We start from the raw sequence: 26,341 nt of genomic DNA on the forward strand, positions 1-26,341 counted from the left end.
ATAAGTAAATAATTAATTTAGAGTTTTTATATAAATTTTTATTAAAGAAATCATAGGTTAAACTGAAAATGTATATCTTCTGTAAGTCTCAGATTCAATAGGTGTTATTGAAAATGTAAATACTTTCATTATTTCAAATTGCATTTTAAATTAGACCTTGTGGTTTCATTTTATTCTTCTGCTAATATAATTTGAGGAGAGAAATAATATTCAGTTGAATCCAGCATAAGCCCTTCATTCCAACTATGCTTTATCAAAAAAAATTTTTTAAGCCAAGTCTAGAAATTAGACAGATAAAACACAGATTGAAACTGTCAGCAAATTAGAGGAGCATCCAGTTTAATTTTCAAAATTTGAAGAACCACCAGTAGACCTAAATTCTAGGAGTAAAGTGCTGTTAGGAACATAAGAAACAATCAGAGCTCTGATACATGACGGTGCTTGAATATTTAGGGATTTATGCATGAGAAGAGGAATTTTAAATTGTTTTTATATTCACATTATTCCAAAGGTGAATTAATCAAATTCCAGTAATCTATGTAATATGGGATTTTAATAAAAATCCTGATAAAAATGACATCAATGTTTAAGTTATTCTTGGAATTCAATTTAATACCATCCAAATGAAGTGATTGACTTTTGCAATGGTAAAAATGTTTTACATAAGAATAATAGCTTATGCGATTAAAAAAAAAAGATGTGTGTTAAGTAGAGACCCAATTAGAGGAGTCAAGACCTTGAGTTTGATCCACCTGCCACAGACCACATAGATGAAGGGGTGAGGAATGTGATCATCTCTATTGTTTTTAAAGCCTTTTTCCATTCACTTTTTTTTTCTTCGATCAACTTTCAATTAATACACTTAAATGCAGGACTATGAACCTCCAGCTACATTAACATTTGTGTAAATTGCCCTTCTTGTATAGGGTAGAAATGATCTGTGGCAATTGTGATACTGGTTGCATGCAGTTGCCCAGGGCATCATTAAAAATGTGGAAGGAGCCCTCCTTCCACAAGCAACAGATGAAAAATGTTTCCTATAGTGCTTTATTTGTGCAATGGTAGTCAGTAGGGAATCAGAACCCCCATGTTTTGAGCAAGCACACCTTATCTGCAATGAGAACAGGGAGTTTAGCTTGGGACTGCAAAGCAGAGCATTTTAGAAGTATGTCTAAGTCAATGCTTAAAATAAAAAGAGAAGCAAGATTTAGGTCTTAATTGCATGTAAACTAAAATCACAATTAAAAGTAGCTCAGAGTTCATATGTTAAACTCTTTCTTTCCTAAACAGACCTTCACGCTGAGCCTGGTTCTGCTCAGTGCACAGTGGAGAGTTTTTCCTCTCCACTGTCACTGCAAGGATGCTCAGAATGAGGACTTGATGCAAAGTCAACAACAATGCAAGGGAATAGTGTCGCTTAGCTCATCCAGCAGGCAAGTATTCTGCAAAGTCAATAACTGAATGCACTCAGCTAGGTTTCCTTAGATAGAAGACTAAACCAATCTGTCTTTATGCTTTGATGTGTAAATGATCAATGATGTGAATTGCACTTTTTTACAAAAAAAAAATGAAAGTATTGAGAGAAATTAGACATTTTATTTCAGCTGAGGCAGATTTTTCAATTATTTATCATTAGTTTCTTTTTTATTTTTTTACAATGACCATTCTACTCCTGAGCATTAACGTTCGCATGGTGCGCGCACAAACCATTGGCTCTGGATCTTCTAGGGGCGTTGCTTGGCGTTATTGAGAGCTTTGGGTGCACCGGGGGTGCTCAAGGGATGGCCAGAGGAAAGCTTACTTGTCACTGATCCCTCCTTTCAGCCAAAGACTGCAGTTTACATTTGGCAGCAGTATTTTTTTTATATTTTTTGTGCCGGGAGGGATGAATGTGTCATAAACACGGAGGATTTGCAGAGGCCAGTGGGTGCGCGTTTTAACAAAGCGATGAGGCCAATGCACTTTGCAAGAGTTGCGCTGCAGAGAGCCTCCTCGGATCTCACGACCTGTTGCGGACAAGCTTGGGAATAAGGAGAGGGAGACGGAGAAGTTTGGGAAGCCGCGCCGAGTCGCTCGGCAGAGACGGAGGGAAGCGCCTTGGACGGAGTCTTCGCGGAGGAAATCATGCATCTTGCAATCTGGCTGGTTGGACTAACGTGTCATTTATCAGCACTGGTCAGGGAGACTCTACAGTACCGATTGCATCCGAAACAAGGTAGATCTAATTCTAACCGGGTTCCTTTTGAAGGTATATTTGTATTATAGTGACACTTTGATGCTGCTGCTTCTCTTCTGATTCTCACATTGTGTTGCAGAAAGCTTCATAAAGCAGCTGTCATCCTATGAAATCATCACACCGCTCAGAGTCAATGACTTCGGAGAATCATTCCCCCACAATCTGCACTACAGAAGGAGGCGCAGGAGTTTAAATGATGACCTGTCGGGATTGCGGCTTCTCTACAGGATCGACGCGTTTGGGGAACGTTTCCATCTCAACCTGAGCGCAGACTCCAGCTTCATTGCGCCCTCTTACTCGGTGACACACTTGGGAGCGGAGGGGAGCAGCTACACCGACACGAACTTCCACGACCCCGGCGATATGCGGCACTGCTTCTTCCGCGGGCACGTCGACTCGAAGAGCGAGCACCCCGCTGTGTTCAGTCTGTGCACTGGCCTGGTGAGTCCTATTGGATCCCGTTATTACGAAAAATAAAACCAACAAAAATATGATTTCCTTTCTTGAAGCGACTTTGATATGGTTTCTTTATTTTCAATGGATCCCATTCATGCATGTCCTCCAGAGCCCACAGTCTGTGAGTGAAGCGTGTATAACAAGAGCAAGTGTTTCTGACTAATGACACAAGGACGCATGAACTCTGTTAGATGTGATGCGCTCCGGTGTTTGAGACTGAGGCGGATCTATCCCCTTGAAGAATGTCCTCTGATCATCACCAAAATGCTGTATATGGAAGAGATTTTACCTAAACACACCATCTCCAGTGTGAAACATGGTAATGGTTGCATCATACTGTGGGAAGCTTTTCTTTAACAGGAACAGGAGAATTGGTAAAAGTTGGTGGGTTAAAGGAGGAAGTTTTATCCAGGCATGTTAAAAGTTGCAGAAAGATTTGAAATGAGGCGTTCAGGGTTACCTTTAAGCAGGAGGAAATCATGGAACATACATCAAATTAATATTCATATCCTCCAAAGGCCCAGTTCAGCCACAAATGCAATGGAGAAATGACGCAATGACAAAAAAATGACTTCTTCTTAAGTTTGATCAACTTTAAGCTTTTTTGCAAAAAAAAAAAAAAAATGCAAATTCTGTATTTAGATAAAACAAAGACCGGAACCCTCAAATTTTGTAAGACGGGTAATTAGAATGGCATGAAAATATTTGAAAACTGTGTTTTTGCCTTTTATGCGAAGAAATCTAAAACTTCAAGAGGTATGATGGATCAAGATCAGAATTATTTGGCCTTCAAGAACGAAACATTTTCCTTGGACCCTATTGGCTACTTTTTGACTTATTTCCGTTCCAATACCTGACAAATTTCTGAGTAATGTATTTTTATTTGCAAAGACATAAAAAGACTGCTAAATTCAACTGATGAGCCAGTGTTTTGGCTACACATACCAGATAATTTAGGTGAGATTCAGGTATGAATTGTATCATTTGACATATTTTCTGACACTATGTCAGAAACAAGTTTCCATATTTTGCTAAATCTATGATGAAATAAAATGAAACACAGCTTAATAGACTTGATATATTTAATGTTTAGCTGGCAAAGCTGCTTTTAGAGAAGTTTCAAAAGGGTGGTCAGTTACTGAATATCTGGATTATCAGAATATCTGATAATCCATCCACCCATCAATCCATTCTGTTTCAAAGAGGGGGGAGTGTTGGCCTAGTAGTTAGAGCAGTGCACTTGTGTTCTGAGAAGGTTGCAAGTACTTGGTTGGATCCCCACAGCCCAGAGTCTGTTAACCGAGTGGTTAAATGCAGAGGTAAATTTCTCCAGTTTAAGATCAATAAAGTTAATCCATCCATCCGTTTTCTATCACGCTTATTCCAAGCCTATTCTCAAGGGGTGCTGGTGCCTATCTCCAGCTGTCTACGGACAAGAGGTGGGGTACACCCTGGACAGGTCGCCAGTCTATCTCAGGGCAGCACAGAGACAAAAAAGGACAAACACAACTATTCAAGGAGAATTTAGAGAAGCCAATTAACCTAAGAGTCATGTTTTTGGACTGTGGGAGGAAGCCGGAGTACCCGGAGAGAACCCATTCATGCACAGGGAGAACATGCTAACTCCAAGCAGAAAGACCCCAGGCTGGGAATCGAACCTTGAACCTTGTTGCTGCAAGGCTGCTGCCCAACAAAATAGTCCTGGATAAAGCGAGAGTTGATGAGTATGAGTACAAGTATGGGTGCATTAAAGAGAAAGTGTGCCTAACTCCATGTGCTTGTGTTAAGGACTGTTTATGGTATATTTCCTAACCTTCCGAGAACCAGCAGACCATGTAGGGACAGAGGGCTTTATCTAATGTGGTAAATCCCCTATTTTTAATGTTAGTAAGTCAGTTTAGAGGTATGATGTGATTTCCTAGGTGAAGGTTAGGGAATATAGTGATACTTGTTTGAGTTAGGGCAAATTTTAGGGTTAGGCATTAATACCCTAATTAAAATTAATGTAAGCCAATGTCAAGTTTTAATATAGATGGAAAAACAACTATGTGTCTTTGTATGTTTATATATTTGTTTATTTTACTTATTTAGGAGTGTTTTTGCTAACCTTGTGAGGACCAACAGGCCTTTTGGGGTATAATTTTGAACCATATAGAGTCAGTTTAGAGGTACAGTTCGAATTAACTTTAGGTGATAGTGGTTATATTCAGGATAAATGTCAGGGTTACATAAAACAAATGTAAGTCCATGGAAAGTCTCAATATACAAACCTCTGTGTGTGTGTTTTGTTTTAACTGCATTAAGGCTATGTTTTTTATTTTTTTCTATAAACTAGAGAAATGGGAAAATATTCTTGTCTACATAGCATGGGAATCCTGGTGTTCAACTGATTTAGTTTGCTGACTCCTGTGTGGAGAGTCTGATAGCTGCTGAAGGGGATGACTTCATGGGTCACATGAGGTTACTGGACCAGGAGCAAGGGGGTTGACCCCAGAGGGACCAAAGGGATCCAATGTGGGGGGTGGGTAAAGAGTGACCGTAGACTTCGAGCCTAACTATCCCCGCATCTATTTCGGTGATGTGATTCTTATTTTTGGACAAGTGCAGCAAGTACAATTTAGACTGTAACAGGTGCACTTTTTGGCTCAAAAAGTAAATCAAAAATACATTTATGTTCATCTTAATTCCTCCATTTCAACCATGAGGTGGCATGCACCATATGGTTAAATAGAATTTAATACCCCAACAGGTTTTCTTCCTTTTTTGTGAAAATACCACCCTCTGAGGATAACTACACAATAGACATGGCACCAAAGGCTGCTGGGTCATAAATGTGTCTGCAGCTGATCACTGGGGCTTGCCGGCCTGGGCAACATTTTGCGGAGATGAGGTAATTAAGGAATAATCAAGCCATAAAACAAATGGGTCATTCTAGGAAAATGCAGTTTCCCCTTTTCGTCCAGAGTTACTCAAAGCTATCCCCGGGGGAGATTGGGTAGAGAGGTGGGGGGTTTTAGAGTGTGGGGATAATTTTGCTCTTTTTAAGTGAACTTGCTGTGATGGACAGGAAACAAAAAAAAAACCTCTGCAAAGAAGATGACTACTAATGCAGGTTGCAGGAACTTAAGGATTGCTCACACCGTGGGAAATACTTTTCCCTGCAGAGCTGGCTTTCTCAGTTTGCTCCCATAATAGAGGAGTGTGGTGGGTCAATTTGCCCTGAGAAATGGTTCTGTCTTCTAAATGATGTAAAGATCCAATTCCTGCCTCTTTTGTGGGTCCTTTTACTTTAGAGGTCTAATGTTGGATCACTCAGCACAGATAAGACACAATAAAACACAATATCTGCCATGTCATTCATTTCAGTTGCTGGCTACTATGTAATGAGATCCTGTTCAGCTTTCTTCTTATCCAAATTTCTGGAAGATTTATATTTGAGCTGAAGGAAGCTCTGGAGCTGTGCCTCCTTCTAGCGAAGAAACAGATAATTGTCTGGTTCAAGTCCTGACAAACAAGTCTTGCAAGATTAAGTCTTATTATTGCAACAAACAGGCACCAGCCATTTTATATTTAATCATAAAGTGCTTAGATGTACAAGAATGTGATCTCACCTGAATGTTCTGTAATATGCAAGTGGCAAAAAACAAAAATCTTTGTAAAAATGCCATATATTCATGTCATTCCTATTCATCTATAGCCTAAAAATGCATAGTTGATAAGAGAAAAATCTGCCAGCAGGAGACTGAAACCGAGAACCCATTAGATTCTTTATTTCTGCTTTTCATTTTCACAAAATGTTAACCAGATTGTCATGGCACAAATTTGAATTACTGCTTTAAAATGAGAGACTGGTGTTTGATGACACAGAGCATAATCCCAGATCTTCAGTTTGTCTGTAGGTTGGTCTTGCTAGCTTTAGACAGGCATTTTTTGGTTACATCCAATATTGTGTTTCTTCCCCTCTGAGCTGATGATTCTAAATTTGTTCTTTAGATTTTAACATGACATACATGTATAATTGGAACAAATGTGCTCCTAGTTTTATGACAAAAGTGATAGCTTCAAATTAAACAGATTAATTAGAATTGAGTCAGAATACACTTTATTAGTCACGTTTTGTGCATAAACAAGACATTTGAGTTTGGTTTCTTAAATTGAAAAGTCATGTTTTAAATTATGTCACCAAACTTTGTATGCTTTCAGTTCTTTTAAATTTGAGAAGCAAATTAAAGTCAAGGTTGTTGATTGGTGTCAGGTAGGGTGGAGGTTTTTGAGGACCCAAATACAGAAAAGTTTGCAGATTTAATACATTTTCACAGGCAACTAAGGCCAAAATTGAAAAAAATCTGAACACTAAAATATAGAAGACATCAAGGAAAAACACAAATGAGGAACCGACAGAGTAATAAAATAACAACAAGAAACCAGCACTAAGTGAAGGCTGTGCTGAGCTTTAAAGCCTAGCACTCTGATGAGACTGATGAGCTCCACCTGTGTAGACTACAAAGGTTCTCCACCAAGATCCTCTCAGGAAGAGATGCATCACTAGCACTAACATACACACACATGGGAACCCTGACAGTTGGTGTGCTTCTTCAAATTCTGAGTTGTGATTGTTGTTTATGAATAGAAAAAAAAACCATTTAGATTATTCCTTGTTGGACTGCCTATCACCAATCAGAGCCTATCAAAAACTGATGGATTGAAGCATCCCTGGTACCTCTACTAAACATAGAATAAAGCTTTGAACTGCAAAATTGTAACTCAGACTTTTTTTCTTAAACTCCCTGGGAGTGATCACACCCCCCCCCCCCCCCCCCCCCAAAACATACATACACGTGCACACTTACACACACACTCTCTATTTTCTGTACATATGCAGATACCTAATAAAATCCATACATATTTAAACATATTTAAATGGTTTAAAATTTTACTCATTACAACTTTGATTACGAATACTTCTGTAATATTCATATATTTTATAAATGGCAAAATTAATACCTGCTGCACAGGCATGTTGTTCATTTAAAAACCTTTGATTTAGATTTAATTTAATTCTTATTAAGGAATCCCTCAATACATATTTTACTGCTTGTCCATCAGGGTCACAAGGGGGCTGCTGCCTGAACATGTTGCCAGTCCTTCATGGAGAATGACAGAATCATACAACCATGCACACAGATGCCTACAGTAAGGGCTATTTAAAGGGACCAATCAACCTAACAGTACCTAACATGATATTGGACTATTGGACTGTGGGGGGGAAGCCAGAGTACACAGGGAGAAACAACATGTGCATGGGAGAACAAGCAAACTCCATGCAAAATAGTGAGCTGTTTCACAACATTTATTGTGAAAAATCTCTCCATCTGTCTATCACCTGTGGAATTTGTGGATTGTTTGCTTCAGCTTGGTAATAGCGGCATATTTAACCAGCAGATTTAGCTACATTCAAACCAAATTCATCCAGTCTGCAAGTTTTTTTATGGAAAACACAGAACTCTTGAATTTTATTGTGATCATTACTAAGCAGCAAATTCTACACATGCTTAAGATAGTCAGGGAGCTCTGATGCTCCATCATGCATAATGTGGAGCACACTGGGGTCATTGTAGATCCCAGAAGACCTTTCCATAGCCTTAAAAATTATCTATTTTCACACTGATTTTTAAACTCATTTTGGAGTTTTAGTCCGGTGTAAAGAAGGTCTTTAAAACAGCAAGTTGGGTAAATTTTTGTATAGTGGTGTCTTGGAAGTGCATATTATACGTATAGGTAAAGGAAAAATGTCATAGAAAGTGTCAAAGTTTGGTGTTTCTAGTTGTCAAGATGTTGACTGATTTGAGTACCGGTAGTTGCATTTGTTTCATAAGTTTGTTATTACTCTTTTGCTCAAGACTTGTAATACTCCACAGGAAGGGTGATGAAAACCAATTGTGAACAAATCCTTCCACTCTAAGGGAACAAATACCATTTGTACCCGTTTCCCATATCAGATTTGTAGGTTTTCCACTGTCAAGTGTCCATCACCTGTGGAGATGGCTATGGTATAACACTTCCGTAAAGATAACATTCCAGTATCCAATATCCGGCTTAAGTGTGCGCATGAAATTACCATGCAAACACCACTGGGCCTCTTGGCTCAAAGACCTAAGAGGCTTTGAGAGAGGCTGAGCTGCCAAATCAATATTAGCATTCCTCTGTCAGCAGCTCTCTCCTTTTATGATGATGTCACTCCTACAACTGTCAGAGTGTGAGGAGGGAAACACATTTTCATAGTGAACACACTGACTGATCAGATGCATGAAACTGTCACACAGGCAAAGCGAGTCCCTTGCTTTCTGGTGCAAGGAAGGTGCACAATTTGTACAGTTTTTCTTGTACACTGGTGGCTAAAAGCTCAAAACTAACAGTAAACTCTGACATATATTTCTGATTCTGCACACTTTCAAAATGTTTTTTGTCATAAGCTTAGCCTTTTTAAGAGTGCTTCCCCAGATGAGAATAGCAATACTTTTGTGTCAATGAAAGTTAATTGTAAACTGAGCCCAAACAGCACAGTGTGCTTCGACATGCGAGCACATGCATGGTGCCAAAGCCATCAGTGACGTCTCTTTTCTCTCCTCCAGGTTGGAACATTTACGACACAGCATGCTGAATACTTCTTGGAGCCTCTTTTGAATGCATCTGGGGAGGAATACAATGAAGAGCACAACAAACCACATCTAGTATATCGACATGAGAGGAGAAGGAACACCTCACACACTGATGAACCCTGTGCTGCCTCAGGTACCAGACAGCCTAACTCCTTTGCCCCTAACCACAGTCTGTCTGACTTTTACCCCTAAACACTTACCTCCTTATTAAGTGTGCACACTTGTATGAATCATGGCCGCTGAGGTTACCTTAAAATTAAAATTCATGTCAGTTATAAGTTTTGAGCCCTGATTTAGGTGTTTTTATAAAAGCCTCTTGACTTAATTAAGCAAAACTGGCTCCAAGCAATGCTTTGCTGTTTTTCACTTAACCTCTGTTGAAGAATTCTGTGCCAAGTTCTCTGACAGGGGCCCAGCCAATGTTAGAAATTATTACATTTAGGTTTGGAGTTGCATTTAAAATAGCTAAAGAAATATTTCCACTTCATATCCTGCTTGTACAATCCTCTGCTTCCATTAGAATTTTTATGGTTGAGAGCTCTGGGTAGCAGAAAAACCCAGTGTGACTGAGTTAAGTTTACATCAATGGAAGACCCTCCATGAAGTTGTCCTCAAAGGCATCTTTGAGGGTGCCCTTTTGTTGTTTAATGCAATAAATCTTTTATGGGCAGAGCGCTTAAGTAGCTGTTGTCTAAAGCCAGCCTTTGTTGTCTGATAGCAACCATTGTACGTAGAATGACCTGAAGAGCCAGGCCAGTGGCGCCTTATGATGCTTTACCCTTGCAATCTTTGGTCTGAGTGTGGAAAACTATTACTGCCCCCCCCACCCTGGAACATTTAACTATACTCTCTCTAAAGAACACATTCGGTGAGGTCTGTGTGATGATCATTTATCAACTTTGCTGTTTAGAAAATAACACAAATCCTGTGCCGGGATTTTTACTCCTGTCATCTAGGATTGCTCGTTCGTCTGCAGGCTTCTTGAAGTTCCTGAAAAGCTTAGTTGGGGGAGTCCTCCCCCTTGTTCATTTGAAACCATACTTTTACTTCAGAAAGATTCTATCATCACTTCTTTGCTCACATCAGTATCTGTGAACCCTTTTTCCTTTATACATACTGAATAGTGCAAGCATGCACACCAGGCATAAATTGATACAGGCACAGCTACACAATTTCTTGCTAGTACAATTAAGCAGGCAAAAGCTAAAGGTTATACAACTCAAAAGCCACCTTTATGTATGATGCATTCAAAGTACAAATTGTAGTTTTTATTTACTTAGTTTGTATATTTGTCTAATAGAAATGCTTGTGACAAAAGTAACTAAAGTACATACAGAATGGAGTTTTAAATTGTAATAAATTGGAAAGAAATCCAACCAACTTTACCCAATGTAAAAAAGTATTTCGCATAAAATCTAAATGACTGCTACTACAACCCAATGGCAGTAGCAGCTGCTATCAAATTACTTGAAAAAGTGTACGATCCTACTACACTCGTTCATAAACTATGTTCCTAAAAACATAGAAAGTTTACAAATATGTCTTTAAGTACTTTTCTCTTTATGTATGGAGTCTGCTTCAGAATAAGCTACATTTGATGGAGCTTGTTCCTGTGAGTGAGATTAAGATAAGATATGATAGATTTTAATGATCTCACATTGGACATATGTATGACATATGTACATCTAAGGTGATTTATACACATATGGATTTGGCATGGTACATTAAGGTGGTACCAGGTAAGGAACAACAGTAATATAGTGAGATAACTATAACAGCTGACATTTTTTTATTTGTTTAACAGATTATTGTACAGGTTATTGCACATGGTATTAAATAGTAATTGCTTTAAACATTGGTTATTGCACAAGTTATGGCATTTGTAGTGCCACATTGTAAAGTCTGATGGCAGAGTTTAAACTAATCCTAAACTAAATAGGGCATTTGAACATAAATGTTCTGAATGATATATTTGACCAACCTATTAAATATCTATTGGAATTTGTTTTTTCATATTTTGTTGTTTTATAATATGAAAAAAAATTATATATATATTTATTTTTATTTTTTCTGGATGGGGCCACCTGTGGAGCTGGATGACAGTTGCGTTTTGTATCTCTGCTTCTCTTTCTATAGCCCCATTTCCACTACCCTTTCGTGACAAATATGAAATATTTATATATATATATATATATATATATATATATATATATATATATATATATATATATATATATATATATATATATATATATATATACTTATATATATAAGTTTGTTTCATTTACATTTTTTTTCTTTCTTGATTGTTTTTACTGTCTGTTCGAAATAATTAAATAAAATAAAAAAATATATAAATATATATATATATATATATATATACACACATATATAAAAATATGATTTTTTTTTTTTTCATATTTGGTTCTTTTATAATACGGCTGCTCAGTGGCGCAGTGGGTAGCACTACTGCCTTGCAGCAAGACGGTTCTGGGTTCGATTTCTGGCCCGGGGTCTTTCTGCATTGAGTTTGCTTGTTCTCCCTGAGCATGCATGGGTTCTCTCTGGGTACTCCGGCTTCCTCAGTCCAAAAACACGACTGTTAGGTTAATTGGCTTCTCTAAATTCTCCTTCAGTGTGAGTTTGTGTGTGAATGGTTGTAAGTCCTGTTTGTCTCTATGTTGCCCTGCGATGGACTGGCGACCTGTCCAGGGTGTACCCCACCTCTTGCCCATTGACAACTGGAGTTAGGCACCAGCGATCCCACTTGGGATTAAGCGTGTAAGAAAATGGATGGATGTTTTATAATTTGTAAAGTAAAGTGAAGTAACAACAAATAAAACATCTATGTGAAAATGTACAGACTTAAGTCTAGGGGAATTTTGGCCCACTGTTTGTTATTAAAATGTCACAGCTAAAGCTTGATGCCCTGTTTGAGGCCATCTCAAAGCCGCTTGATTTGATCCTTGTTAGGAATTTGACTAGGCTTCATTAAAATGACAAATTTTCAATTTATCATTTGAGCAATTCAAAGGCCATCTTCCTGCTAAAAAAAACCTATCTCATATACTGATGGCCAGACATGTGTGAGGAGTTTCTTGTAGAATTCAGAATTTAAAATTCAATTAATTTTGGCAGGTTGTGAAGGCCCTGAAGCATCAAAGCAGCCCTAGGACATTCCCATACTAAAAATTATTTTGTCTAAGAATAGATGTGTTTTTTTTCTCAATCACTGTACTAATGTTACGTCAAATAAAAAATATATCTACTTAATTATGATAAGCCAAAGAATACTTTTGTCTTGGTTGTCATCAACTTGAATGCTGACAGTAACTGCATTGTTGACTTGTCCAGGGTGCACCCTGCCTCTTGCCTAATGACTGAGATAGGAATGGAAGGCCTATACTGAGAAATGTCAGAACTGAAGCTATTTAGAACTTATTCTGGATTGTGTTCTGAGCTTCTAGGTTAGTGGTCGAATGGCTCTTGAATTAAATCTGGTACGCCAGCACCACATGGGAATGTTCCAAAGGCTTGGGGGAAAATGCAGTCCTATTCCAAGGTAATGGATGTCATTGAGTAGGTTTTTCATGCGTTCTTGAATTTCGTTCATTTTGACATTATTAGTTGCCTTTGATATCTTTGAAACTACTTCAGCTTACAACTGTAGGCTTTCACTTTAGAAGTTTGGCTCCAAATTGTTGCTAGTTAGGTTTGAGATTTTGAGTCTCTCATTGTTGTTGGGACTATTGTCATCTTGGATCCAACACCTTTTCTTCCTTTTCTCTCCCTCTTTCTTTCATTATGTCTTTATAATTTTCATGACCTCCTTGTTATGTAATGTAGAGGTGGTTTATCATGCCTCTAAGCATGTTAAATTATACATCTATTTTATATAATATCCTGAATAACAGTATTTTTTTGTTTCATTTGCAACTTTATATTAAGTTTAAAATCCCTAAGTAATTCATAAACCAATTATAACAATTTCTTCTGTATGCGCATGATGCAGTAGGTATGAGGTAGAAAGAACTATACATTTCCAAGGACACCTGTGGCGCTTCATCAGAGGGAAAGCATGTAGAGATAGAGGAAGAGGCATAAAAGATCTTGAGTTAGGATTATGAGGTGTCCCATGCTACAGCTCCTCAGCTTCTATCTGATAGGTTCCTGTCCCAGATTGAGTGATAAAAACAGGCTCTTTGAAGACCACATCAAGTCAAGACTAACATTTTTACGGTAAGGAGAGCAGAGCACGCTCCTACTAGCAGGTCAGACATAACCACTGGTTTAATGCTGTGATGCTTGGAAACTGTGGTACATAGTTGCTGTTTCTTAAATTGCCAAATTGTTCTACTAGGTTTGCAGTTGCAATTATTGCACATGTCTGTGATAGCTTTTGTTTTCAAGTTGCTGTGTGTTAGAAGTTATTCTTCTCATTTCATCTAAACCCATATCTAATCATGGCTGGAAGATTTTGAGATACATTTTGCATGTCTTACAACTTTTGTAGCAAAGCTTTTTAAACAAGGAACATAACTCTTTAAAGGAGACGAGGCAATGGACATGATGAATAATTTAGGATACATTTTACTTCCCCATCCGGTTGCCAGTCTGTCCAATGTGGTCCATGACAGACAAAGGTTAAAAACCTAAAGCCTAAGTAAATATGCAACTGCAATTGTTTTGTAGTTGTAATTTCCACCTTCGTGTTATCTTCTGAAGGTCTTGCACTCTCCCTGGAAGCTCGTTCTACAGTGTTTTCAAGACTGGAAAGAGATCAAACCAGTGATTGAGAAAGCCAAAAATAGTCTGATTTCAAACATGAGAAGATTTCCTAGGATAATGTGAGATATTTTAATAATCCTAAAAACTCTTGTCTATAAAAGTTTTTACTTTTACTTTACTTAAAAATGAAGGAAAATCACTTGAAATTACACTTTTGGTTAAAAAAAATTTAATATATTTTTAGTTTATTATCATTCAAAATCACTACCTTTAGGATATACCCTTAAGATATTTGTATTTTTATATATTTCATGAGATTATTTGGCTCAAGAACCCGTGATGTTGGTAAGAGCTGGATTCCTGTATTTTTTTTGAAGTTACAATAGCACTCTTTGTTAGGGTCAGTCATCTTTATTACTCCTTTCTTCTCTTTCTCTCTCAATGTGTCTGTGAAGAGGGCTCTTGTCCAAAATCAAAACTGCGAACTGGAGTGCAGAGCGGTTTGGCAGATTTGAGACTTTCAAGTGGTTTGAGACACTCAAAATGTTTTTTTAAGGTTCAAACACATGGAAATGCAGACTGGCTAAGTGTGCCCCACTTGTAATGCAGCTTCACCCCACATGTCTTTATTATTATTTTTTTCTTTCTTATACATTTGCCAACAGGTGGTCATTGATAATCTTCCTTGGCTTACCTTTCTTTTTAGATACACTAAGAATCAGCAAAACACATTTTCTATCAGCTTTACAAATATCATATATTTAGCCAAAAATCTAAATTGCAATTATTTTCAACCAATATTGCGATTTTATCTTGACTTTCCTTTCCACTAACCACAAGCTTTTTGATGTTTCATTTCAGGGTTTCTCTTTTTCATGACCTTGATAGTTTTATTGTACTGAGTCCATTGTTGTAGGACTTTACTGTAACCTTTGTGTAAAAAGGGTTTGCTTTTATTTGCATGCATGGATCTGTACACTAGCTGCAACTCTCTCTAGCTTTCTGTGTGCCGGCATCCCATTTGAAATGTTTTATTGCCACCTAAAGGGCTGCAGTGAGAAAAGTTGTGTCTTACTCTTGTCAAATATTATCAAAAGTTAGTGATTCTGCGGATAGAAAATAAAGTTTTGTTAAATTGCGATTATATTACAGATGCAATTAATTGTCCAGCCCTAATATTTACTACAGATATGTAATAATCAGAATCGTTTGGGAACCTTTTTAGAATCTGTTGTTAGTTTACAGTTGCCAGTTGTGGCTGACTCTGATTTTAAGAGCTGGAAAAAATAAATAAAATAAACAAACACCACTGATAATATGGGTGACATACAGTACAGGAGCTAGCATTACATGAACACTGGTCTGTGTGCATGTTCTACAGACTATACAGAGACTCTGACCCTTAGACTAACATCTAAGATTTTCAAATCCTAATAGTTTCAAATCCAGTACAATGTTTTATGACAAGAGAGGGCAAATTTTTGATAGAAGAATGATCAGAGAGTTCATCTTTCCTGCACTCATCAGACATGAGTCGTGTTCTCTTTTGCTCTTTTACAGCTTCTTTGAACCACAGATATGTCTAGATGTGTCATATAAACTGCAGTAAACTTGTACATTGTTTCATACATCTCTGTTATTCCACTCATCCATCCATCCACCCACCCAACCAATGTCTCACCTTTTCATCACTGATGGACAAAGTCCAAAATAGTTTATATGTCATGATGCATGAGATGGAATTGCCTACTTAGAAATGTAAGCCAGGATGAACTTGCCTATAACAACCAAAGGATAGCTGTAATGAGAGGTACCTTCAAGTTTGTGGCACTACATGTAAATCCCTTTACTGTCTCACAATGGGGAAATTCATTCTCTGCATTTTGACCCGTCCCCTTGGAGAGCAATAAAGGGCTGGTTATACTCCTGCAGCAGTGTGTCGCAGTGAGCTTGACGCAGACAGTTTTGATTTATGCTCAATATTGAAGCGTGGTCTGTGCTATACGCTGTGGGTCTAGATATGACCGAGGCGATGAGGAAGTGGGGGCGAGTTTAGTCCGACAATGGAGGGATATGACGGCGAAAAATAGCGGGGATCCAAGTGGAAAAAGGGTCCCAGTGTTCTTGCACACCTCGATCTTCTAGCTGGTCATATTTCACGAGTTGTTTTCCGCAATTTTGGTCATAAAAACAAAAAAAGCCGGCCTCCTGTCTGCGGTTAGTTACAATTTGGGAGAGGTACAGCAGAGTGTCTGTGGAGGGGGCGGGGATGGCTTTTTGTTCACTGCGACACCTACGCAGAGGACCTGGTTTCGAAGTATAAATCAGCCTTAAGGTGTTAATGGTTTTGGTCAGAAACACACATTGGAGGATGTGGGGATCGAACTGGGGAATTGCAACTTTCTCAGAGCACAAGTGCACTGCTCTAACCCACTAGGTTAACACTCCCCAAATGTGTGGTAGGGCATAAGTGAGGCCTTTTGTGCCTCATTACCCGAATTGTGCCAGATAGAGCAAAAAAAGCCTTCTCTTGACTGCAACATTTGATCAGTGAAGTTTTATCAAGTCAACCATGGACAAATCATCTTTAAAGACCAAAGTCTTTAATGTTTGGAAGAGGAATGACGAATGACGCAAAGTCAAATTGGCTGTGATGGGAAAAGCCTGGACACATTTAGGCGTTTCTCTGTTTAACCCATCTCTTCTGAGCTGCCCCATTAAAAACATCCCAGAAAAGAGAAAGCAAGAAGGCATACAGGATAGGGCTCAGAAGCAATTTCACGTAGAAAGATATTGGAGATGTGTGGTCATGGATGAAGAAGATCACAGGCTTCAAGCAGGACCATGATTAGATAGATTGAAATCTTGACACATAGTCCGATGAGCAACAGAAAGCAGGTTTATGATGGCATCAATCATAAACCTGCTTTATCCTGCAGACAGCACTGTAAGGATAAAGTTCTTTGATTTCTCTAGTGCATTTAACACTAGACTGACTTATTTTGTTAGAATCTCCAGAGGGTTCAGGTGGAGACACCAACAATCGCCTGGATTGAAAACTACCTGACAAACAGACCACAATTTATGAAACCGAAGGTTAATTTCTAATCCAGTAGTCAGGAGCACAGGAGCACCACAGGGGACGATGCTCTCACCATGTTTTTTTACTCTGTATATGCCTGATTCCCAGCACAAGAAAGAATCCTGTTATCTGCTGAAATTAAGTGCATCACAGATGGAGAAGAACAGTACAGGGAGCTAGTGAACCATTTTGTGGTATGGTGTGGAAACAATCATCTCATCCTGAATATCAACAAAACAAAGGAGTTGATTGTATATTTCAGAAAAAACAGGAACAAGTTGAATGCTATTAAAATCACTGGAGAAATGTAGAAGAGGTTACCATAACAATTTGAACTGTTGTATTTCGAGGCACTGCATGTTTTCAAAGTTTTTTTATTTTTGTTTTTTGTTTTTACGGCACTGGTGGCTTGTTTTTCTGACAGTAGGCTGAAAGGAAAGGGAGTATGAGATAGGGGTAGAGACATGCGGCAAAGGACCACGGCTCGGATTCGAGCCTGTCGAGTCAGCTGTGTCAAGGACTAAGGCCTCCTTACATGGGTTGTGCGCACAAACCACTGTGCAACCTGCACGCCCATGTTTCCAAAGTTTTTATTGCTTCTCCACAAGTCTGTTGAAAGCAATGCAAAGCACAGTATGCACACGTATTTTACTGAGTGAAGTTTTGTTTCAAACCTGTCATCTTTGACACATACAAATACTTGACTGCTATGCATTTGCCATTGGTGTCTGAAAGATGTCAGATAGAAGTGGACTGATAAGGACTTTTAAAGTGTTTCCTTAATGGAACATGATAGTTTGTTATTTTAGCATCCAGGACATTGGCATATACCTGTCTTCAGCAGCTTTTCTTTGGTGTTTATTTTCATGCAGTGTTGATAAAGCATCCTAGTGTCATTGAATGAGCTGTCCAACAAAAGTTAGGCCTAAATGTATTTGTTTTGCTTAATGCAGAGATTTGGCAGCAAGAATTTGAAAAACCCCACAAGTTCTCATTGACTGATGTGTGTAGTGGTTGTATAGGTTTTCTTCCTCGTTAGCACAACCTGCTGTTTAAAATACATCTTGGGTAGATAGGTGTTGAGTGGGTGACTCGTTTTTCAAGTTGCAGAGCACCTTGATGAGACTGGCTCTGGATTTCAAAACATTATGGAAAGAAGCACACCTTACCCGAATCACAACAGACCTCCGACCTTTAATGACAAACATCCCACAGGGTACGGTCTCTGAACCTGCATGTGAATCCATGTGTTGTCCTTTGAATAGAGATAACCAAAAAAGATGAGGGTGTCTGCATATAGGGGTAAATTCTTTCTGTCTTCTGTACTTGCTAAAATCCAAGCAGACAGGCCGTACAGTAATAAAGGAAACTGTGCTTTATTTTTTCTAGGTCACTTGCTGCAAATATAACTTAAAGCTGGACATGCTGGTGGCTGGTGGCATGACTAAAATAAGGAGTTATTAGTATTTTATTTAAATGTCCTATTCCCTTACAGATGAAGAATTTAACCTTTCCTTGAACTGCCTTGGACAACACAGGTATAAGGTTTGTGGTGTCCAGAATGTGGAATCTTCAATGACTTCAGTACATTACATAAAGTTATCTTACCTCTTAAATTATTTTAAAATTTGTCAGGTTTTAACAGCACACTTTGTAATACTAAGGTAAAAGAACAACAGAAACTAGAGGATAACTTCCAGGTGAGTCCTGTTGTAAATCTTGAGAAACAACAAAAATGTAAAGTTAATGGGTGAGAACCAGTTAAAAGAACAACTATAAGTATGGGGATGTGCAGACACTCCGCTGCCCTCTGGGAAGAGGCTTTGCAGCATTTGATGCAGGTCCAGCAGTTTCTGCAACAGTTTCTTCCCCACTTCCATCAGACAGCTGAACTGTTGAGAATACTCCGAATCATGTCACAGACTCTGCATCACACTGATAATACCAAACAAAAATACTGCATATTTGCCCCGTATATATATATATATATATATATATATTTATATATATATATATATATATATATATATATTAGGGATGCACGATATAATTGGCCCCCTATCGGTATCGGCCTGTATCGGCCTTAAAACTGAATATCGGACATCGGCCACCACACCGATATTTAACTAGATATTTGATCAGCTTCTAAGTTTCTAAAGTCTAAAAAAAAATAAAAAATAAAATACTACTTCTTCTTCCTCAAAAACTTCTTTTTTACAGACTTAAAAACTTCTAAAGACGAGGGGAAAAATATTGATACGTTAAAATATCACAATATCTTCATATGCTGATATATTGCCATTTAAAAACACCATATCAAACTCTTTTACTAATAAAATATTGCTATATGTCATCGTTATGCTACGAAATCCCCCGAAAATTCACAAAATTTTGCCATATTTTTATATGTTGATATATTGACGCGGTATCGATCTATTTTACTAACAAAATTTCACAAGAATCTGCAAAATATCACGAGAGTTTGTAACAGAACGATGAAATTTCACGAGATTTTGAAAGTAAAATAGATCGATACCGCGTTTTTAAAAATCTATTTGATATCAGCATATGAAAATATATTTGAGTATATTATTTTTTTTTTCAATCTTTATTTATTTTAGTTAACTCAGTAAACAATACATTCTAAGGCAATATGGAATATAAAAAAAACAAAAAACACAAAAAAACAAAAACAAAAAAAACCCAAAGCATAACACCATAACAGAGCCTGTATATAGTTATGTAACAAGAGTATATTATTTTTCAAAGTGTCAGAAATGGAATCCAAAAGTGCTATTTTCAATGACTACTTATTTTTGTCCAGATTTAACATCAGTATCGATATCGGTTATCGGCTGCATGAGTTTTAAAATATCGGCATATCGGATATCGGCCAAAATCCCAATATCGTGCATCCCTAATATATATATATATATATTAATGCTCTGAACTTCCATATCAGTGCGTTTTTGCACCACCTTTTTTCTCCCACACTTCTTACATTTGATCACTGCTGCACTTAATGGAATGGAAATGTCTGAAACCTGTACAAAACAAAATTGCGTTTTGCATACACCGTGTCTACAAAATGACATAAAACTGGTCTAAATTGTGGTCTAAGTATAAGTTGTCTTGTACGTATCAAGAAGAAAGCTATCATTGAAATAAAGATGTAAGAAGTTACTTTTACAGTTTACAGAAATGACATAAATGGCACATCACAGATGTTGAAAATGGGCTAAATGTACAGTAAAAGACTGTGTGTAGTGGAAATTAAAAACCAATTAACACTGTATGGCAACTGTCTGCCAGAAATTCACTGAACACAACACAAAACCTTGAAGACAAAATCCCCACTCTGTCACATGCCTTTGCCAGAACAATGTTGTTTTTTTTGGTTTGCTTTTGAGAGAAAACACAATTACCAGAGGAATTAGAATGTGGAATGAACTAAATACAGGGCATGATGGGAAGACAACTTGTCACAAAGCCTTCAGAAAGAGTCAGAGGTTTACTTCTCAACAGTTTAGTTACCCCAAACATACAGCCAGAGTTAAAATGAAATATGCGGCATTTTCAGGTTATAATTGCTCATTTAAAGTTAAAGCCTGGATCCAGTTAAGTATGTGGATAAAGACATAAATGATTTAAAGATTACATAATTCATGGTTGTAAAGTAAGATGAAGTGAGAAGAAACATTCTGTAGTTTGTGAGAATGTGTGTAATTTGTCTGGGGAGTCTTTGGATGAGGCACCCTACTTATTGTTGGAAGCTGCTAAGTAGATACTCAGAGGAATGGAAAATAAATCCTGTTTTTATGTGTGATTTTTTTTTATCTAAGCCCTGGCCTGCACTGCATGTGTCTGTCATGTGTCTGGATGTGGTGACCTTCTAATCTCAAGCTCCACTTTAGATATAATGATTCACACTAGCTTAGTTTGGTGTCTTTTCTTTAAATCTACTATGTTGCTTTTAACAGAAGATGGTTGGGTGTCCAAGATTATGAAAAAAATCTGTACTATTCTGACTACTGTCTATGTCATTGATATGGTTCAATATATAGCTGCTAATAATTGAACACTAAGTCAATATCATGATAGCAGAATCTTTAGACAGGGCTTTACAGAAGTATATGCAGTCAGTAACTTTAATAGCTTCCATGTGTCTGCCTGTCCAGAGGCCGTGGCCTCCATGTGTTGTTTTAGCCGCTCCTGAGGGGGATTTCAGCTGCAGCTATTTTCTGACACTGTCTACTGTCTGGCTATGCCCACCATATGAGTCCATTTGAATCGTTAGCATAATCGAAGGGACTGTGACCAACTATTGGGTGCGCAGGGTGAAATTCAGAGATGATTGGCAATGACAGGTTTGAAGCATCTTCCTCTGAGATGGATTGAGGAAAGCCAAGTCTAGTTGACCAGATATCCATTAGTGTTGTCACCCCGGGCTGTGGCTGTTTATCATAGAAGAGCTGTGATAAACAGCCACAGATATGACAGCCAAAGATATGACAATGCTTTGAGTAAAACTTATTATTTTCGGACATCTGTAATCGGCTTCAAACAATATGTGGAGAGTTGGCCGAGTGGTTAGACCAGCATGCTTGTTCTCTGAGAAGGTTGCAAGTACCCAGTTTGATCCACGCAGCCTCCACTCTGGGTCGCTGAGCAAGACCCTTAACCCCTGATTGCTCCCCAGGCATCACAAAGTGGTAGTCCACTGCTCCCGAAAGGGATCGGTTAAGATGTAGAAGTGAATTGAATGTTCAATTATTTTTATTATATTCATATTATATGTCATGACAGGATTATCTTTGTTTTGTTTTTTTCTTTTGGGTTTTTACGACACTAGTGGCTCGTTTTTTTTTTTTTTTGTTTGTTTTTTTTTGCAACAGGCTTACAGGAAAGGGGGTTTGAGAGAGGGGGGAAGACTTGCGGCAAAAGACCATGGGTCAGATTCCAACCCGGGTCTGCTGCATCGAGGACTAAGGCCTCCGTACATTGGTCGTGTGCGCTAACCACTGCGTCATCGAAGCAGGCTCGTGAAATCTTCTATTCACAAGTGGAAACCATCACTTCTATTCATTACCCTTGAAGTCAGGAACTTGATTTAAAAAGTTGCAAGGCTTACTTAAGTCTTATTATTGACATTGTCATCACAAGAGAGCAACTATTTCCTTTGTTACTTCAATATAAAAGTCTAATAAATAGATACAGGATGTAAAGCTTAAACCACCAATTGCCAAGATCCATATTTTTTGTTTACACTCAATCTCACATGCTGACACTTAAAGCATAGTTATTTAATCCCTGGGTGAGAAAGGCTTTGTTGTTTTATTACTATAAAATCTTACACGGGAATGTTTTTCCTAATTTGACCAAGAAAAGCAAAAAATGCTCCTGGCCCATTCTTGTGAAAATCCACAAGTACTGTTCTGTCTTTTTGAAGTCTGAAGTTGAGTTAATGTCTGAACTCATCCTTTATGGGAACTAAACTCTATTAGTTCTACTCTATGTGCAGAAATCCCACATCTTTTAGTGTGGTTAAAAACTACACCACTTTACTTTTTAAAGCTGTCTTTGGCAGAAACAATTTCTTGCCTTTGCTGCTACCCGTCTAGCCACAGAATTGCACTTAATTGTACTTCTGTCTGCAGGAATTTGTAAGATTTATCTCTTCTTGAGTCACACTATCAGGTTATTCCAGTAAACACACTGTCTGACCTTTTATGGAGGTAGAGAGAAACCTATATGTCTGGGAATAAAGCTTAAACTCTCAGCAGGCCACTGTTAAAGAATGTTAATTTGCTCAATAATTAAATGTGGATTTTCCTTTGTTGTTCTCTTTGCACTGCCACCTTTAACTGGGATGTTTAGGAGAGTAAAAGAGCATTTGAATCTTAGCTGAAATCTTATAACCTATACAGTGAGTTCAGTTACAGTACAAACGTATTATATCTAGTGCTTCCTTACTTAAATAAATGCATCCATCCAACCCTTTTCAATCACGCTTATCCCTGCTGCGGTTGAAAGGGGCGCTGGCGCCTATCTCTAGCTGTCAATGGGCGAGAGGCGGGGTCCACCCTGGACAGGTCGCCAGTCTATCACAGACCAGCACAGAGACAAACAGGACAAACAACCATTCACACACACACCTAAGCAGAATTTAGAGAAGCCAATTAACCTGACTGTGGGAGGAAGCCGATGTACTGTACCTGTTGAGAACCCACAAATGCACATGGAGAATGACGCCAGGCTGGGAATCAAACCCAGAACCTTCTTGCTGCAAGGTTCAGGCTTTATACTCTGCACTATTGTGTTACAGAACTCTGCATAAATGTTGACATTGCATACAAATGTGGAGTAAATACATGTAGTGCATTTAGATATGCTGTAGACAAATTAGACTCTAAACACCAAGGGAGCTGTACAAGGAAGAAATAATAGGAAGAATAAAAGGAAGAGAAGTGGTTGTTTGTATTCATTGCTTTTTTCTGTGTTTTTATTTGACAGTTGAGACACAATAATTTACTAACTATCCTGGATAAGTAAAAAAACTGACTGTCGTCACTCACATGTACCTCTGACCAGCGTAAAGTGAAAGCGGCTCCGTCTAGACAAGCTTGTATGCGGCAAGCTTGGGATCGAGCTCAGTTTGGGGTCGCATTTGGACGCAGAGTCACCCCCTGCAGTGTCTCTGTCATGATACACCTATAGAAAATAATTTAATATTTCTAAAATTAGGCTAATCCTTGTGTTAAATCTTACACACTGTTGCTTGAAAACACAACTAAAAAGCCTACAATAAAGAAATCAAAATAAATAGGATTAGCAATGTGAACCTGGATTACTTTTATCTTTATTGGAGTGCGATCTTTAGGACAATTCAATTCATTTATACTTCATTAATCCGGGAAATTAATTTTAGGTAAAACCCGTCCAAGACATGGGGGCATGCGTTGTAAAAGGCAGCAAGGACTTCATTTTTATTATTGTAACAGATTTTCCTCCTTAAACCATTAGTCCATCCCTCCTGGATAATTACAACCTTCCTCACATTGTAATATAATACGATTACCATTCGGCATGCTAATAATTATTGTTACAGTGGCATTTCAAATAGCCACAAGAGCCCAGAATGGTGAACATGTTGGTTGGTTTTTATATAAAGCCTTGCACACAATCAAGTAATAGATTTTTCTTTTATTTCATAAGGAACTCTTGGAGCTTAAGTTTATGATACTATTTACCTAGATGTAGATGTGTTGGATATGGATGTATTCTATACTTGAATCTGGCTACATGGTGAAGTCATATCTCTCTGTGTGTTCGTATATGAGGCCCATCACCCTGTCTCCTCGTGGTGTAAGCGGTAGCTCACTACCCAGTTAGAGAGAGATAATACCTCAAAGCAATTTAGCGAATCTGCACTGATTCAAATACTATTATATCTGAGAGCATACAGTATGTTCATTTCCTCATTTTTCCCATCTCACTTTTACTTAGTGTTACTCTGAAGAGGCTGGTGGTCCTCTGTGCCTCGATAATCCCTTTGATGTCTGTATTGATGAGCCTGTTTAAGAGGTTTAGTCTCATAGCTTTGGCCCTGTTGAGTTTCTTCCATGAAAATCCACATCTAAGTTGTGAGACAGCAGGCTGGTTTGTGTGCAGGGCAAGTGATGGGCTTGACTCTAGCGCAGATGTTAAGACTGACATAGCCTCTCAGCTGCAAGAACTGGGACTTGATGTGCCAGAAAGTCACGCTCTGTCTCATGTACCCATAGAGGGCATTGCTTGAATAATCATAGAACAGTAAACGGATTGCCTCCCCACCATTTCTATCCCTCTTAGTCTTTCAAGCAGATGAACACTGTCTCTCTTTGTCTAGACTGTGGAAAAATTGAGTTTGTGAATACAACTGAGCTCTTCACTATCTTTGACTTTTCCAAAGTTGAGAAGGTTTTTCGGGATGGAAAACAAGAAAGCTCTGAAGAACTAAACTGCTTTGGTATCATCTTTTTTTAACTGAGTTAACACAATATGATGTATTTTTATTTCTATGCTTAGCGAAAATCGTTGTTTACCTAAAGAAATTTGCTGTTACATGCAGAGCATTGCAATGAATTTTCTGTAGGTGTAACAAAGAATTATGGGGAACAAAAGGGGACTCTGACCCCTCTTTCTGGATTGGTCATAGGGGTCACCTGAAGGGTGTTAATGGTCATTCAAGGGTTCTGGTGGGCCATTAACTCACTCGACAGAGTGGTTTTGCTCACATGTCTCATTAAAGTGTGAATCAGGTAAGGGCAGGTGAGAGGTGAATCTTCAGGGTATTCTATTTCCTAAAAGTGCTCTGTAAGTAGGTGACAGTCATGTTTAAGCCCCCTGTTTAGATGGTTTTTCCTGGTTAAGCAGTTGCCTAAACAGAACTTACTAAGCAAAAAAAAGTGGTATTCATTCATTTTCAGTCTGCCTTTAAAACTTTTTTGCAGAACTACTTTCAGTTTTCCAAAAAGGTAAAAAAAAAACAACAAAAAAAACAATCCACTGGACTTTGTTTCCAAGTTTGAAGATTTTTCGCTTCTCATCCAGGAAGCTCTTTTAATTGAAAATTTCAGAATTAGCGTTGAATTTGAAGCTTATAGTAGCCCCTGGATTGTTTGTTTTTTACTTTTTTGGAATTACTATGACCTGGATGACAAAGAATCTTCACCAGCATACATTCAGTTTTACAGAAATCATAGCTGCATGTCTACTGCAAGTAGGTGTCATTTCCACTTTAGAGACAGCTGTTTCATCAACCTTATTTTTGCAAATACCAAGTGGTAATTTTGGATAGAGTTTTTGAGAATGATGACTTATTTCTGCACCATTTATTCAACCTAAACCCCAACATTTGGACAAGTTCAGCTAATGACCCAGTTATCTGATATTGATTTGACATTTAATGAAGCAGAAACAGATCTAAATTCCACAATTTGATAAGAACTTAACCACTCAGATATAGTATATTTGGCTAAATTTTTTTGATGGTTGTCCAATTGGAAGTGGTTAAGCATCAATGTCACTCCAACCAACTCCCCTTTCCATACTGAAACACATTATTCCCAAAACCCAATTCTACCACCATTGGGGAATTTTTTAATGTGGAGTTGTTGTGTTCAATGTTATGGTTGTGTT

At 38.0% G+C, this 26,341-nt stretch overlaps 1 protein-coding gene across 1 annotated transcript in view; it reads left to right on the top strand.

The window, feature by feature from the left end:
- The first annotated feature begins 1,762 nt into the window (after positions 1 to 1,762).
- The window catches only part of LOC119779883 (A disintegrin and metalloproteinase with thrombospondin motifs 20-like), a 33,446-nt gene continuing 8,867 nt past the window's right edge, over positions 1,763 to 26,341 (top strand). The window contains exons 1-3 of the mRNA XM_038279727.1: positions 1,763 to 2,215; positions 2,316 to 2,677; positions 9,325 to 9,484. Coding sequence (XP_038135655.1) covers positions 2,125 to 2,215; positions 2,316 to 2,677; positions 9,325 to 9,484 — 613 coding nt within the window. The 5' untranslated portion in view covers positions 1,763 to 2,124. The remainder of the gene's footprint in view (positions 2,216 to 2,315; positions 2,678 to 9,324; positions 9,485 to 26,341) is intronic.

Source organism: Cyprinodon tularosa, unplaced genomic scaffold, assembly GCF_016077235.1.
Source record: "Cyprinodon tularosa strain WSP-4 unplaced genomic scaffold, ASM1607723v1 ctg1520, whole genome shotgun sequence".
In the NCBI taxonomy this organism is placed as follows: domain Eukaryota; kingdom Metazoa; phylum Chordata; class Actinopteri; order Cyprinodontiformes; family Cyprinodontidae; genus Cyprinodon; species Cyprinodon tularosa.